Source organism: Dipodomys spectabilis, unplaced genomic scaffold (genome assembly GCF_019054845.1).
Source record: "Dipodomys spectabilis isolate Male_0828 unplaced genomic scaffold, ASM1905484v1 ptg000174l, whole genome shotgun sequence".
Lineage (NCBI taxonomy): Eukaryota > Metazoa > Chordata > Mammalia > Rodentia > Heteromyidae > Dipodomys > Dipodomys spectabilis.
The window spans coordinates 5,683,820-5,700,963 of NW_024870851.1; the positions used below are offsets into that span (position 1 = coordinate 5,683,820).

The 17,144-nt window shown below is 35.9% G+C and overlaps 1 protein-coding gene across 3 annotated transcripts in view; it reads right to left on the reverse strand.

Annotated features, from left to right (window-relative positions):
* Ubr3 (ubiquitin protein ligase E3 component n-recognin 3) overlaps positions 1-17,144 on the reverse strand; it is a 179,880-nt gene that overhangs the window by 55,097 nt on the left and 107,639 nt on the right. For 2 of the 3 annotated variants that reach the window (XM_042694038.1, XM_042694037.1), the window contains exons 25-29: positions 14,715-14,864; positions 9,525-9,658; positions 5,957-6,067; positions 1,950-2,162; positions 72-208 (exon numbers count right to left, since the gene is read on the reverse strand). In XM_042694038.1, coding sequence (XP_042549972.1) covers positions 72-208; positions 1,950-2,162; positions 5,957-6,067; positions 9,525-9,658; positions 14,715-14,864 — 745 coding nt within the window. The remainder of the gene's footprint in view (positions 1-71; positions 209-1,949; positions 2,163-5,956; positions 6,068-9,524; positions 9,659-14,714; positions 14,865-17,144) is intronic. The other variant, XM_042694039.1, reaches the window with a different exon arrangement.

Genomic DNA, 17,144 nt, shown 5'->3' on the forward strand with positions numbered 1-17,144 from the left:
AAATAAAAATTACTGAGCAACAAAATGAACAATTAATAGTAAATACAAAAGTATAGACTATATACACTTACCTAGCAACAGAGTACATAAACAGAAAATCATTGTCTGGTGAGCCTGGGGTCTTGCTGTAGTCTCTGTATTTCTTCTGAGTGGTATTTTTTATATCTTTCATTACAGATTCCATTTCTTTACTTAAGTTGGTTTCTGACTATTAAAAAAAAACATACAAAGCTTATACTCATTTTCTTTAATCACATCCTAAAATTAGAATATTTATCATAAGAAAACTAGGAAATGAATGACAAAAATTAAAACAGAAATAACCAATCTATCAGTGCAAAAAAAAAAATGTTAAACTTCTTTCTCCTATCATGTTAGTCTATGTTGTGACTGATAATCCTATAATCATCTATGAATTAACCACACAAACTTTATTCTAAGACAATGAGTTAATATAGTAAAATAAAAGTTTGCAAGTTTATAATAAAAACAAAAACAGAATGTGGCTTTCATTTATGTTTGGTTTTCAAAAAAATAATATAGCCGGCACTGGTTTCAATCCTACTTCTACCAGAAGGCTGAGAGCTGAGGATCACAGTTCAAAGCCAGATTGGGCAAGAAAGTCTGTGAGACTCTTACCACCAATTAATCCCTAAAAGCCAGAAGTGGAGCTGTGGCTCAAGTAGAACGTTAGCCTTGAGCACAAAAGCTCAGAGGCAGAGCCAAGTCCAGATTTCAAGTCTGAAGACACACACACACACACACACACACACACACACACCATTATTATACTGATATGTTGAATTGAGACTCCTTTGTACAACTACTTACAGATACTTTTTAAAATAAAATGAAATAAACAAAATAAAGTTGTCACTTGAGAAAAGAAACTACCAAGAAATGAATCTTTCTGCATTAGTTTAATATATATGTTTCAAAGTCAAGATCTATAGTTTTCACAAACTAATTACCCAAAGCAGGCACAGTTACTATTTCTTAGAGACCATATCATAAATCTATAATGAAGCTAAAATATTCTGAGAATTTAAGTCAAACACCAAAGTAGACTGGCTTGTGGTAAATGGCACATAATATTTTCTCTGAATGGCAATATATTATTTTCCATAAGAAATATACATACTATATCTTCTTAATCTTTATACAACAACTAAGAATATTTTTTAATTTCAGCCTTCTGTTTCACTTGTAGTCATGTACTATCTAACATTTCAGCCAATTATAGGCCACGTATGTACCACATATGGTGGTCCCTTAAGATTATATTGTCTAATGACACCATAGTCATTTAGTTTGTGTAAATATACTCTATAATATTCACTCAATGGCAAAATCATCTAATAGTTTTCAGAATGCATCCTCCATTGCTAAGCAACACACATATCTGTATATAGTTTGGATTGCTTAATTCTTAAACTTTTCAACATAAAAAAACAAACAAACAAAAAAAAAAACCTATCCAAGCCAGGCGCTGGTAGCTCATGCCTGTAATCCTAGCAACTGAGGAGACTGAGATCCGAGGATCGTGGTTCAAAGCCAGCCCAGGCAGGCAATTCCATGAAACTCTTATCTCCAATTAACCACCAGAAAACTGGAAGTGGCATTGAGGCTCCTTGAGCTGAAGAGCTGAAGGACAGCACTCAGGCCCAGAATTCAAGCCCCACAACCAACGGAAAAAAAATCCATATTTAAGGTTAAGGAGTTCATGATTAGGAAGAGAGTACATTAAAATGAGTTAAAGTATAGTTAAAGAAAAGTATAATAATTTCTTCTACTTTCATTTTTGTTTTTAATTATATGCACAGAAGACAAAAGGCCTTGAGAAATAATTTTCTATTGAATGTACAAAGTATCAGATTAATTTAGAAACTGAGAAATATAAATAAAAGCTGAAAGGCAGAACTAAATTAACCAGGATATTTTTGTCTTACACTGATGCTTACTGGGAAAGCTCCTGGCCGTCCTTGCAGCTCTTCCACTTCCTTTATGAGATCTTCCATGCTTTTGTTGCTAGGGCGTTGCCAAAGGTTATTTTCCACATTGCTTCCAGGATAACAAGGAAGAACACTGTTAGCAAACTGCCTACAGAGAGGACACGTAAATTCTCCTTTGTCCACTGAGAAGCCCTGAAGAACCTGGTCATTCTAAAAAAATTAAAATTAAAGTTAAAAAAGATACAGACAAATGACACACACTTAGAGACAACAAAAATTGCATAACCATATTCTATAGTAAACTAGTGAACTTTACAAAGAAAAATATCTTTTTTTTTTTTTTTGGGGGGGGGGGGGGAGGCTTGCACTCTGGGCCTAGGCTCTGTCCCTGAGCTTTTGTGATCAAGGCTAGCACTCTAACACTTTAAGCCATAGCTCTGCTTCCCGTTTTCTGGTGGTTAATTAGAGATAAGAGTTTCACAGACTTTCTTGCCCTGGTTGGCTTTGAACCATGGTCCTAATATCCCAGACTCCTAAGTAGCTACGATTATATGCATAAGCCACCATCACCACCCAGCTAAAGAATGGTCATGAACACAATCTTTAACTGCTAAAGTTTACCATGAACACAATCTTTAAAATGTCATGAACCAATTTGCTTCATATACTATAGCAATTACGTAATACTTGCTCTCACCAAAGAACTGTGTATCAACTTTGCAAGAGTGAGAGTAGGGGTGGCATTATTAAATACACACACACACACACACACACACACACACTCTTTACCAGACTTATGTTACTGTAATCCCTTTGTACATCCCCTTTATAACAACAGTAAAAACTTTTTTTTAACTAATAACAAATTTACCTGGACATCAGTGGCTCATACTGTAATCCTAGCTACTCAGGAGACTGAGATCTGAGGATCATGTCTCAAAGCCAGCCCGGGCAGGAAAGTCTGTGAGACTCTTATCTCAAATAAACCACCAGAAAACCCTAAGTAGCGCTGTGGCTCAAGTGGTATAGCTGAAGAGCTAAGAGACAGCACCCAGGCCCAGAGTTCAAGCCCCAAGACAAAAAAAAAAATTTTTTTTGAAAAAGAACTGTGTATCTTATTCTGCTCCCAGTATGGTACATTCAAGTAATGATGCAATCAATCTGCCATGTGGATTTAAGACTTAAAAATAACTCAAAACACAAACCATATTACAAGATACCAGTTTATTTTTCCTCAACACACCTGCTCCCAAAGTCTATAAGGGACAATTGGGAAGATTATCCCAGAGTTCACATTCTTTGATCTAGGACAGATACTTGAAAAAAGTAAATAAAATCTAAAAAATGTCATAGGAAAGAGGAATGATACACGAATGAACAGTCTTAATACCCTATGTATATACTTGAAAACGGAACTGGGACACTTGATGAGACAAGTAAAGAGAAAAGTGGGAGAGGGGTAGATGAGGGAAGAAGTGACTCTAATCAAAATGTACTGCACATATATATAACATAAGTTGAAATCCCTTTGTACAACTATTAGAAAATAATTTTTTAAAGTCTTAGATGTCTTAACTGCTGAACATAAGTGACTATACAAATGACTTAATACTCATTTAAAAACAAAACTGAATTCAACTTTTTATTTTTGACATTAGTTGGGAGAGATGGGAGAAAATAACTAAGTTGCACTATACACATAAACTGACACACTGAATTGTAACCCCTTGTACAACCACAATGGTGATTTTTAAAAATTAATCATAAAAAAAATTGACATCTAGGTAGCAGTGTCCTATGCCTGAAATTCTACTACTCATGAGGCTGAGTATTACAGTTCAAAGCCAGCCCAGGTAGGAAAGTCTGTGATCTTCAAATAACAAAAAAAAAATCTCATCAAAACGTAATTGTCACAAGATCTTTCTGGGCAATATCTCTACTTAAGAATATTTAATGGGGGAGAGAATGAGGGAAAGGATGACATTTTCCAAAAAGAAATGTACACTTTAACCTTACTTACATAACTGTAACTCATCTGTACATCACCTTTACAATAGCAATTAAAAAATACCAAACAAAAAAAGATTGCTTAATGATTTTATCTAAGAAAGCTATAAAGTACAAATTCCTTACCTGGACAACATGGCTCTTTACAGTTTAGCCCCTTAATTATGTTTCCAGGGTATATCACATTACTCAGGTATATAATTCATCAAATATTCCAGTAAGACTATGTTTGTACCTCAAAACATTTCCCACATTTTGTCCACTAAATACATAGTACCTCTTTCAGGAAAGAGTCTCTGTTGTATTCACTATTATATTCTTAATAGCTATCATAGTATCTATAATACTACAGATAGTGAACAAATATTTGCTGAATGAACAGTTAACTATAAAGTATGAAAATGCATATTCTGTTAAGAACCTGCTAACTAGCTTATTAACAATCAAGTAAAAGAATATATAGGCAAAACAAAAAGCAAGGCCAGATCAAAAAGTACCTGTATGCCATTCAAGAGTGAATTTTTCCTATAAGAGGCAAAGTGTTTTAATGCCAACTCATACAACAATATCAGATTTAGATTTAGGAAGATCAATGTCATGAATAAATTAGACTAGAAATGAATACAAATGAATACAAACTTCAATATGAAAACAATTGCAGTGGTCAAGAGGAAAGACAGCAGCAGTGGAAATAATGAAGGCAATATATAGCCAAAGTGAGATTCAGGGGGCAGAATCAAAAGAATTATGGTTGGGCTGGGCACCAGTGGCTCACGCCTATAATCCTAGCTACTCAGGAGGCTGAGATCTGAGGTACTCAGATCTCAGTTCAAAGCCATCCCAGGCTGGAAAGACTATTAGACTCTTATCTCCAATAAACCACACAGAAAACAGGAAGTGGTGCTGTGGCTCAAGTGGTAGAGCGCTAGCCTTGAGCTGAGGAACAGCGCCCAGGCCCCGAGATGAATTATGATTAATGACAAATAACATGTGAGAAGAAACAAGAAGGAAAAAAGAGAAAGCCTTCTAAGTTAGAAGAATAAATGAGACCTGTATTTACAGTAGACGTTGTCTTTAAAAAGCTGAAATGAAAGAGAAAAGACTTTAGCTACACAGGAATTTTGAAAAAGATAGACCTGAATGCTTTATGAGCTCAGAAGGAACAGAAGAGACAGCAAGAAATAAGACATAGAAGAAAAAGAGATAACATATTGATCAATTAAGGTCTCTGAACTGTTGGAGAAAAAGAATAGGTACTTCTGAAAGGAAGAAGGAATACTATAATACTATCTCCAGGAAAAAGAAAAGAATGGATTAAAATGCAGTCATTTATTAGGAAATGAAAAAAAAAAGAAGGGAGAAAAAGCCAAATAGGAATCGAAGAGTGTGTGGTAGAGACACCATTTTCTAATTGGCATAAACGCTAGGATCTGCTGAGAGAAAAGAGTCTGGAATCAAGGAGGCAACGGTATAGAATCACTGCTAAGAACAACAGGACTGGGAACTAATCAAACCAGGTACATGAATCAGTAAGTATATTTATAGCTCATGACCCTAGCCTAAGTTAATGTTGGAGGGAAATCACAAATTTGTGATGCTAACAGTTCACTGAGTTTTACAATTTTTCTAGCAGGACCAGCTGTATAAGTTTAAAATCAAAGGAGGGAGACAAAATAACTGGGAATAAAGGTAGAACAAGTACAAATAATTAAGTGAGGTTAAAGAAAAGCTAATGAGCTAGGGAAAATGCCAATTATTATTAGAAAATGCTAATTATAGTACAAATAAGAGGTTAAAGAATCATCATAACAAGATAATATAGTGGGGTATGAAAGCTTAATATTTCAGAATTAGAGTACCAAAGTCTAAACTCTAGCTTTGAAAGTCAGTTGCTAAAGTATACATATGAAAAGTCCTCAGTTGGATATATATGTTGGAAAAGTATTTTAAAAATGAAAATATATGAATACCTTTAAAAGTTTTCCCAATCAACTTACCCTTAAGGATTCCATGTATGATTTATGACAATCTATATGTAATGTATGGCCACAGGTTTGTACATAAACACCTCCTTCCCATCCAATTGATACTGCCAAAAGACAAGAACTCTTTAAAAAAAACAAACAAAAAAAATCAATTAATTTTTTCTTTTTTTTTTTTCCAGACAGAATCTTACTCTGCAAGTTCAGACTGCCCTTCAATTCATATGTAGCCAGACAGCCTGGAATTCAAGATCCTCCTGCCTCTGCCTTGCAAGTGCTAGGATTATAGGCATGAGCCAAGCCTGGGTAAGATGATTGGTTTTAAAAACATATAAGCATAATTAAATCCACATAAACCTCTGCACTATTTCATAATGCCATACTAATGTGGAGTTTGTAGTTTGGGTATGGCTAAACAGCTCTAAGCAATCTCCTTAAATTCTGAACAAAATGAAGTTTTACCTCTCAAATATCTATTCTCATAGTAAAAGAGAATAAATATCATGGACTAGACTTTGTCCACACCGTAAACTATACGACCGCAATATCAAGATTTGGCAAAACCTGTATTGTTGTTATTTTATATGGTCTTATTATACTTAATCTCTCTGTAATATAACATTAACAACTTCCTCTTTTTTCTTAGGTCAGTCATGGGGCTTGAACTCTGGGCCTGGGCACTGTCCCTAAGCTCTTCAGCTCAAGGCAAGCGATCTACCACTGGAGCCACAGTGCCACTTCCGGTCTTCTGGTGGTTTGAGATAAAGAGTCTCTCAGACTTTCCTGCCCAGACTGCCTTTGAATGGAGATCCTCAGATCTCAGCCTCCTTAGTAGCTAGAATTACAGGCATGAGCCACCAGTGCCTGGCTCTAACAACTTCCTTCTTGAAATGACAATTTCCCACTGGCTTCCATAATGCTACTCTCTTGATTTTTTTCATCTCTGTTTTTCTTTTTTTTGGTTGTGGGGCTTGAACTCTGGGCTTTGAGCACTGTCCCTCAGCTCTTCAGCTCAAGGCCAGTGCTCTACACTTGAGCTACAGCGCCACTGCCAGTTTTCTAGTAGTTTATTGGAGAAAAGAGTTTCACAGACTTTCCTGCCCTGGCTGGCTTTGAACCGTGATCCTCAGATCTCAGCCTCCTGAGTAGCTAGGATTACAGGCATGATCTACTAGCACCCGGCTTCATCTCTATTTTTCTTATCCTCCTACTAAGACTGTTCTTTCTTTACCTGCCCCTTCAGTTCCTCACGGTTCTATATTCAATGCTAATCTCTTCCATTAAAACTATTCTCATGAATTTAACCCAAAAATTTAGTTACCCTGAAATTCTCTTGTGTTATATACATATACTTGGTTACCAACCAGAAATATACAGCTAACATCCCTCATAGTAAATACAATCATTATGTCAAAAACTTGTCTGTCAAATGTGGTAGTTCAGGCCTATAAGTCTAGCTATTCATAAGGTAAAAATTGGGAAGATCACAATTCAAAATCAACTAGACTTTTTTTTAAAAAAAGTTAGCAAGACCCCATCTCAACAAAATATGCTGAGCACGATGGCATGGCCAGTTATCTCAGCGATGTGGGAAACACTACAGCCCAGGCTAGCCTAAACAAAAAATAACACGAGGACCTAGCTGAAAAAATAACTAAAGTAATGCCCTGAGTTCAAATTCCAGTACTGCCAAAAGAAAAAGAGATCCTGTTATCTTCTTTAGGAATCTTTTAATTTTTCTACATTTAAAAATTCCATATGGATTTAGTTACCAAATCAGAAAACTAGGAGTCATTATATGCCAACGCTTATCTTCATACCACAATATTAGTTTCCAACCCTGTTATCAACTTAACAAGTATTAGACTTTTCAAAATCTCGATCCTGAAATTTTTATCAGGCCAAACAGTGTTTGGACCTGAACTTTTAATTCATCCTTTAGGGTTTGTAATAAATAAATGGGCAGATCAGAGCAATATAAGGCACAAAGTCTAATATAGTAACAGTTACATGATGAAATATTTGAAGGTTACCAAATAAGATTGTTTTTACATGCATAAAAACCTAAGTAGGGCTAGAAAGGTGGCTCAGTGCTTGCCTCACATGCATGAGGCCCTAGATTCAATTCCTCAGCACCACATAAGCAGAAAAAGCCAGAAGAGACGCTGTAGCTCAAGTGGTAGAGTGCTAGCCTTGAGCTAAAAAGCTATATAGCGCCCAGGCCCAGGCCCATGCCCAGGCCCAGAGTTCAGCCCCCAAACCAAGAAAAACAAAAGCAAAAACAAAAAACCTAGCAAACTACAAGCCAAAAAAAACAAAAAAAACTCTATTTAGAAATTAACAAAAACAGGGCTGGGAAGTTGGCTCAGTGGTAGAGCGCTTGCCTTGCATGCCTGAGGCCCTGGGTTCAATTCCTCAGCACCACATAAGCAAAAAGAAAAAAGCCGGAAGTAGCACTGTGGCTCAAGTGGTAGAGCGCTAGCCTTGAGCTGAAGAGCTGAGGGACAGCGCTCAAGCCCAGAGTTCAGGCCCCACGACTGGACCCAAAAAAAAAGTAAAAAAAAAAAAAAAGAAATTAACAAAAACAATCCATCTCCTATAGTTCGGGTTCACCCAAAATATTCTTTTTTTGTGGGGGGAGGGGGTCCGGTCGTGGGGCCTGAACTCTGGGCCTGGGTGCTGTCCCTCAGCTCTTCAACTCAAGGCTAGTGCTCTACCACTTGAGCCACAGCGCCACTTCCAGTTTTTTTTCTTTTTGCTTATGTGGTGCAGGGGAATCGAACCCAGGGCCTCAGGCATGCAAGGCAAGCGCTCTACCACTGAGCCACCTTCCCAGCCCCCAAAATATTCTTATTTTAAGCTGTTACTATATTAAAAAAAAAACTTCACTCTATTTGAAAATATCAAAATTAATGGAATGATCTTTATGCTTTTCAATGATGAAATTCAAACTCATTTCCTCATACATGCTACATTCCCACTACATGCAGAAATTTTCTTTTTTTTCTGTTTTTGGCAGTTTATCATTTGAATTCAGCGCAGGTACTCTATCACTGAAACATATTGCAATTTTTAAAAAGAAGTTAATACTGGTGTTATTAAACAAATAAGCTTATCTTCAAAGCTTTGAGATAGTTCTGGTTACTAGAGCTTCTAGATACACAGAGATGGAAAAAAAATCTACAAAGCTGACAAGTATTCAGAGAAGAAAAATCTATGCCTTCTTTACACTTTGGAAGTATGAAATTCTATTGTCTATTTTTACATGAAAGTAAAAGGAAACAAAAATCTTCATAAAGTATTCATATACCATCTAAATATTTTATGCTAATCTTATTATTTAATGAATTATGAATACTTCACAATAAACAGCATTGAAAACATTTATCATATACATGGTTTCAAATTATTAACAGATGTCTATTTTACTACTATCCACCTAAGATTCTTTTCCTATTAAGCTATCAGATTTGAAGTCAGGATTTCATTTTGGTAAGAGAAAATAATATGAAACAAAACTCTAAAGGAAAACCAGTATCAATATAGTAGTAAAAAATACTATTCAATTAAAAAAAGCACTTACATCTTTAAAATAACGCTGCAATAATGAAAGCCTCACATCATGAACTGCTGCACATGTGTCCCAAGGATAAATCTGCTCCTCTTCAGAAATTGGCAGCTTTTTTGGCTCAACATTGTCACGGCACTGCCCCAAAACTATATTAACAGTAGAGGCAAAAAACTCATTAAATAATAACATATAAAGTAAGTGAAGTCCCAAATATATCAATGTTTACTTTTTTTAAAAAAACTCTTAAATATGAGTTTAAATTCATGATGGATACGTGATTTTCTAAGTCTGTGATCAATAAGAAGTCTAAAAGCTATGACTCTCCTAATATCAACATACTTCATTTCTAAATAGGCTGTTTTCACAAAAAAAGAAGCAGAGATCCTTAGAGAAAAAGATGAGTCCAGAGTTGGAGAATGGCTTAAGGTATGATAAAACCAAGGAAATGTTCAAACACTGAGAAGATGGTTTCAGGAAACCTGGGGAAGTTCAGATTAAGCATCATATAGAATAATAATAATAGAATTATCTATCCAATTACTGAAGTGATCAAACTTGACTAACATCAACGAGAATGTGACAAACTAAGCGAGGCACTGGTGGCTCATTCCTGTAATCCTACCTACTCAGGAGGATGAGATCTGAGGATGTAGGTTCAAAGCCAGCAGGCAGGAAAAATTCATGAGACTCTTATTTCCAATTAACCATCAGAAAACCAGAAGTGGCGCTGTGGCTCAAGTGGTAAAGCACTAGCCTTGAGCTGAACAGCTCAGGGGTATCACCCAGGCACAGAGTTCAAGCCCCATGATGAGTAAATAAACAAACAAAAGAATGGAACAAACTAATATATATCAGGCTCCTAATGTGGTACTATGGAAAAGAACATAGCTAAGTAACAACTGTCAAAAATTGTCAATCTGAATTTAATAAGATAAATATAAATCTAGATGTTCAAATACTTTATATAGAACAACCAACCTGAGCTCTTTAAAGCTTAAAAAGAGGCTTGAGAGACTGGCCTAAACCAAGTAAGACCAAGCTTGGGCACTAGTGACTCACACCTGTAATTCTAACTACTCAAGGCCCTCAGATCTGAGGTCAGCCAAGACAGGAAAATCTATGACACTATAATCTCCTATTAACGACCAAAAAAGCTGAAGTGAAGTTGTGACTGAAAGTGGTAGAGCAGCCTTGAGTGAAAAAAAGGTCAGGGACAGCACCCTGACCATGTCAAGCCCCAGGATCAACATGAACAAATAAACAAAGGAAAGGACCAAAAAGAAAGACCAAAAGAAACGACAACTAAAAGTAACACAGGACCTTTATGCATCTAGAATCAAGAAAAGAAATACCTGCTACAAAAAATATTGCTGGTTCTCACCATTCATGTTGATTAGCTTAATTTACTCATTACTCATTCTGCAATTTGCATATATATCAAAACATCACAATTTACTCCACAAATATATGCAATTATTATTTGTCAAATAAAATGCACAAAACCAATTATTTGTACAATTGGAACAATCTTAATATAGCCAGATTATTAGATGTTATCAATATTAAATTTATTGATTTATGATTCTGTAATTATTTAAATCAATGTCCTTGTTCTAAGAATATTTAGGGATGCCATTTCACCTGGAAAATTGTTATTCTTCAAAGGTTCTTGTGTTTTTGTCCACCAGACTAACCTAGCCTCCAACTATGATCTTCCCACCTCCACCTCCTGAGTAGTTGGGACTATAGGCATGTGCCAACACAGCAAGTTCTTAAGATGCTGGTCATTCTCTGGCTTCGGTATCAGATAATGCTACCCTCATAGAAGGCTTTGGTAAGTACAATTTTTTGGACCAGTTTGAGAAAAATCAGTGCTAAATCTTTAAATAACAATAGATTTCATCCATGAAGCTATCTGATCCTGAACTTTTCTTCCCTGAGACTTTTTGTTGTTTTTATCCTGATTCAATCTCTTTGCCTGTTGTAGCAGTGTCTTATGTTCTATTTCTTCTTTGGCAGTTTATAAGTTTCTAGGGAAACAATTATTTTAGCTAGTTCATCTAAATTTTCAATAAAAAACTGTTCATAGTTTACTTTTTCATTTCTGTAAGGTCTATAATACTGTCCCACTTTCATTTTCTAGTTTAGCTTAAAGTTTGTAATTTCTATTCATATTTTCAAGGCACCAACCTTTGGTTTTATTATTGTATTGTTTATGTTTTAATCTTTATTATTCCATTCCCTCTTTGAGATTAAGACTCCCTTGTCTACTCCCCTCATTTTTATTTGAGGACCCAGGGTCTTGCTACTTGAGCCACATCCCCAGCCCTTTTGCTTAAATTTTGATTTTGAGAAAAGGTCTCTAACTTTACTCAAGTGAACCTTAAAGTGGTGATCATCCTGCCTCTGCTTCCTGAGTAGCAGGGGTTACAGACTTACACCAAACTGACTAGCTTCCTTTTAGCTCCTTAAAATGTAAAGTTAAGTTTATTGATATGAGAGCCTCTTTAATGTAAACATTAGTAGCTATTAATTTTCCTTGTTTTATTTTTAGTATGCTGTATTTTCTTTATAGCTAAGTAGTTTTAATTTACTTGTATTCTTGTGCCCACTGGTATTTAACAAAAGAATGTTATCCTATTTCACATATTTATGAATTTTCTGGTTTTCCTATTGTATTCTATTGTAGTCAATGAATGATCTGAAACTTCTTTATTGAGACTGTTTTATGGCCTAACATATTGTCTGTCTGGGAGAATGTTCCATTTGTAATTGACAAAAATACCTATGCTTCTGTTACTCGACTTTCTACATAAATCTGTGTAGCTCAATTGTTCCATTTCCATGTTGATCTTTTGTCTGTTCTATACAGTTAAGTCTCCAACTATTACTGTGGATCTATTACTCTACTCCCTGCAACACTGTCAATTTTTGCTTCACATATTTGGTTCACATAGGCTTATACGTAGTATATCTTTTCAACAGTTTGACCCATTTATCAATATGCAAAGTCTTGCTTGATCTCTTATAACAATTTTTAATCAAAAGTTTAACTGATATTAGTATAGCTACTCTAGCTTTCTCTGGGTTTTTGTCACATAGAATATCATATTCAACCTTTGCAAGAGGTTGTACTTTTAGATCTAAAGTTAATTTCTTATACATAGCATATAGCATGGTCACATTTTTCTCTACTCTGTTAAGTCTCTGTTTTTTCCATAGACAACTCAATACATTAAATTTCAAGGAATTACTTGAATTAATTATTTAATTCTGTCATTTTGGTACTTGCTTCCTGTGTGTTCCTTAATTCATCCATTATCATCCATTACTGTCTTATTTTGCAATTAACTAAATTTTCCAATGTACCATGTTTATTTCCCTCTCAATTTTTTTTTGGGGGGGGGGAGGGTGACAGTTCTGGGGCTTGAGCTCAGGACCTGGGTGCTGTCCCTGAGCTTTTGTGCTCAAGGCAAGCACTTACCACTTGAGCTATCACTCCCACTTCTGGCCTTTCTGGTGGTTAACTGGAGATAAGATTCTCACAGACTCTTCCAGAGCTGGCTTTGAAACTTGTTCCTCAGATCTCAACCTCCTAAGTAGCTAGAATTACAGGTATGAGCCACCGGCACTTAGCTCAATTCTTTTTTTTAATGGACTTTTTTTGTTTTTTACCTTGGTCTTTGTTGGGACTATTGCTCTTATTTTTGTTTTACTTTGTTTTGCTTTACTGGTTACCCTAGGAATTACAAATCTTGTATTTTGTAGCAGTCAAGTTTGAATGAACAGTTATTTTCAGTAACATAAAAAATCTTGCTCCTTTACAGCTCCATTCCACCCTCCACACTTTCCCTTTTATGTTGTTATTTGAATGTTTGTCCTTGTCTTGATATTTCATTTAAAAATATATTCAGTTCTTCCAAGATTTAATTTCTCCATGTAAACTCCTGTTTTAAAACCAAAAAAAAAAAAAAAGGAAAGTATACTTAGTGATTCACACCTGTAATCCTAGTTACCTGGGGGATCTGAGTTCAAAGACAGCCCAGGCAAAAGTTTGAAAGATACCCTCCCTTTATCTGAACTAATAAAAAGCAAAGGGCAAAGAAACATGTCTTTTATCCTAGTTATACAGGAAGTGTGAATAGAAGGACCATGGTCCAGGCTGACCCAACCAAAACATGAGATAAAGCAAAATAAGAAAAGCAAATAGGCCTGAAAGCATTGCTCAAGTGGTAGAGTACCTGCCTAGCAAGCACAAAGCTATAAGTGGAAATCATAAGATAACCCAAAATAAAAAAGATTAAATCCACCAAAACTATTGAAATTATCACTACTTCAAAATATGTCAGAGTTAGAATAAACAAAACACTCAGATAAATTTTTATTTTCTCAATGACAGACTGATATCAATAGACACACTATTTTAAGGATTACTGTTTTTAATAGCTCCAGAAACAAAGCCCAAACTGACTGAAAACACAATACATAATTAAAACATTTAAACTGATAATATTTATGGATTTAAGAAGTTTCCAAGAGATTTGAAGTATAGTTTAAGTGGTAGACATCCTGCCTAGCAAGTCCAAGCCTGTGAATTCAAGCCTTAGTACTATCAAAAATAAAAATAACAAAAAAGAAGCTTCTGGATTTTAAAAACCATTAAAATTACAAAGAAAGCTGAACTCCTTTGTCACCTAGAACTGGTAATATGCCATCACACTTTAAGAAAAAAAAAAAGGGGGCTGGGAAGGTGGCTCAGTGGTAGAGCGCTTGCCTTGCATGCATGAGGCCCTGAGTTCGATTCCTCTGCACCACATAAGCAAAAAGAAAAACCCGGAAGTGGCACTGTGGCTCAAGTGGTAGAGTGCTAGCCTTGAGCTGAAGAGCTGAGGGACAGCGTCCAGGCCCAGAGTTCAGGCTCCACGACTGGACCCAAAAAACAAAACCAAAAAACAAGAAAAAAACAAAAACATGTGTAATATATAACAGGATCTCTTTGGTTATAGCCAAAGGCCTTTTTCCAATATTCATGTTCCAGAGAATAAGATAAACTAAATAAGGAATTTTTGCTACTTTGATCTAATTAACTATAATTATAACTAGAAAAAATGTACAACATTCAATTAACATGGATACTTATTCATCTGTTATATATAGACTATCCCTCTCAAATATTCCCATTGAAAGATGACCTGAGATTACCTGAAGATGCTTGTAACAGTACAACCAATCCTGTAGGTCGGTCTTCAGAAGAAGGGCCACTCTGTCCACAAATAACACAGTCATATACTACCTCAGAAACTTGTGGTTCTGCAGTAGTGATCTCCATAGGAATATCATTATCAGGAGAATCTGAGAGGGAAAAAATTTTTACTCTTAATTCCTAAAGAAGCAAAATCCTTCTTTGGTAAAGATACCCCCCAAAAAAAACATAACCCCCCTCAAAAAAAATCACTTCAAATAATTTTAACTTCAATATTAATAAAGGCACATAGTAATAAAACTATTTTAAAAGTCTTGTTCAAGTAACGTGTTTAATCAGATAAAGTTAAACCAAAAAAAAAATGTTAAAAGAGTTGAAACTCTAGTAAGTGGAGCTTTGAGTAAAAATTTCTCAAAGTACAGCACCCAGGCCCTGAATTCAAGCCCCAGGACTGTCACATGAAAAAATATTGAGTTGATACAACAAAAACTTTAAATAATATATGATTAAACATATCTCTACTGATCATTCACATATAAAATTGATATCAAAACAAGACATTTGTATTAAAAGAAGAAAATATTTTAAATAACATTTTAAGGAAAGACAAGGAAGGCATCTAAGAAAACTTATAATATGATGTCAACTCATAGGAAGAAATGATAGCATGTAATAGAAGCTAAAAGAGGAAACACTATTTCTTCCTTGCTCCCAATTTTATTTCTAAATTATGTCTCAGAAAAGAAGTTCCCTATTTGCTTATTCAAGGAAAGATTATATATTACAATTAACATATCAATGACGTAGGACTATTGCAAAAAGTAACTTTCTGTGATATGGCATTAACAAGAAGAAATAAAATGTTGAGACAGTATTGATTTGCAGAAATCATGATATTTGCAGAAACTCATGAATATCAGTGCTGCTGCTTACTGGCAAAGAAATGAGTACAGGAAAATGAGAAGATATAGGAAGCAGAAGTACATTACGAGACATTTAAGTACAATAGCTCAAGCCTGTTATCCTAGCTACTTGGAAGGCAAAAATGAGGGAATTATTGCTCTACACCAGCCCAGGCAAAAGAAAAATAAATAAAACAGAGGGGAGACCCTCTCTATCTCAATTAATGTCTAGAATCATAGTGTATGCCTGGCATTTCAGCTACTAGGAGAATCATAGTCCATATTGGCCAGGACATAAAGAGACATAAAGAGAGCCACTTGAGAATGGTTCTACAAACCCTTGGATTGCCAGGGAGAGGAAGAGTATATATAACTAAGCAAATATGTAGAAGTAGAAAATATGTCAAATTTTGGGCCAGGCGCCAGTGGCTCACACCTGTAATCCTAGATACTCAGGAGGCTGAGATCTGAGGCTCAAAGTTCAAAGCCAGCCCAGGCAGGAAAGTCCATGAGACTCTTATCTCCAATTATCCACCAGAAAACTTGATATGATACTGTAGCTCAAGTGGTAGAGCACTACCCTTGAGCTGAAGAGCTGAGGGACAGTGCCCAAGCCCAGAGTTCAAGCCCCACAACCAGCAACAAACAAAAAAAGAAAGAAAAAAGAAAATATGTCAATTTTAATGCTATTATGAAAATTTCATGCAGCTAAATACATCTATCTAATATTTATTAGAATGATTATTCCAGGCACTAGTGGCTCATGCCTGTAACCTGGCCACTCAGAAGACTGAGATCTGAGCTAAGATTCAAATGAAAATTACTCTGGTTTTCTGGTGGTTAGTTGGAGATAAAGAGTCTCATGAGGAATTTCCTGCCCAGGCTGGCATTGAACCGCAATCCTTAGATATAAAATGATGCTAATCAAAATGAACTCCAAGATACGGAAACAAGAGGTTCTCTCTCTTTTAAGGTGCTGTGTTATTTCATTTTTTTTCTTTCATTCTTTTTCCTTTGGTTTAGCCCGTTGTCACTGCTTTTGATTTTGGTAGCATGTGTCTTGTATATACGTTTATCTGATTTGGGGAAGGGAAGTGTAGGGATTCTTCCCAGCTCAGTTCTTGAGCCACTCGGACTAACTCTCCCAGGGTAGCATGTAGCCCCAGCTCCACCCAGACCTGAGCTCCTCCCTGCCTTAGAATTCCCACCAAGATGGTTGGCCACTTCTACCCTCCATCCCAACCTACCTGCTCATTGCACCACTAGCCCCAGAGATACCACCTGATAGGGGCAGACACCATATTGCTCCCTCTACTGGGTAAGCTTTGGGGTCCCTCTAATAAACCTTACAATAGTCTTTCTCCTATGCATGCCTACCTCCACGTGGTCCCCTGGGATGGCCAGGATGGATACTTTCAGGAAGGGGAATAATAAAATGATGAGACAAAGGACAAAGGGTGAACTAATTCAACAGCCATACTCACAAGACACTATGTTGGAACTTTACAACTTGGAGGAAGAGGATTT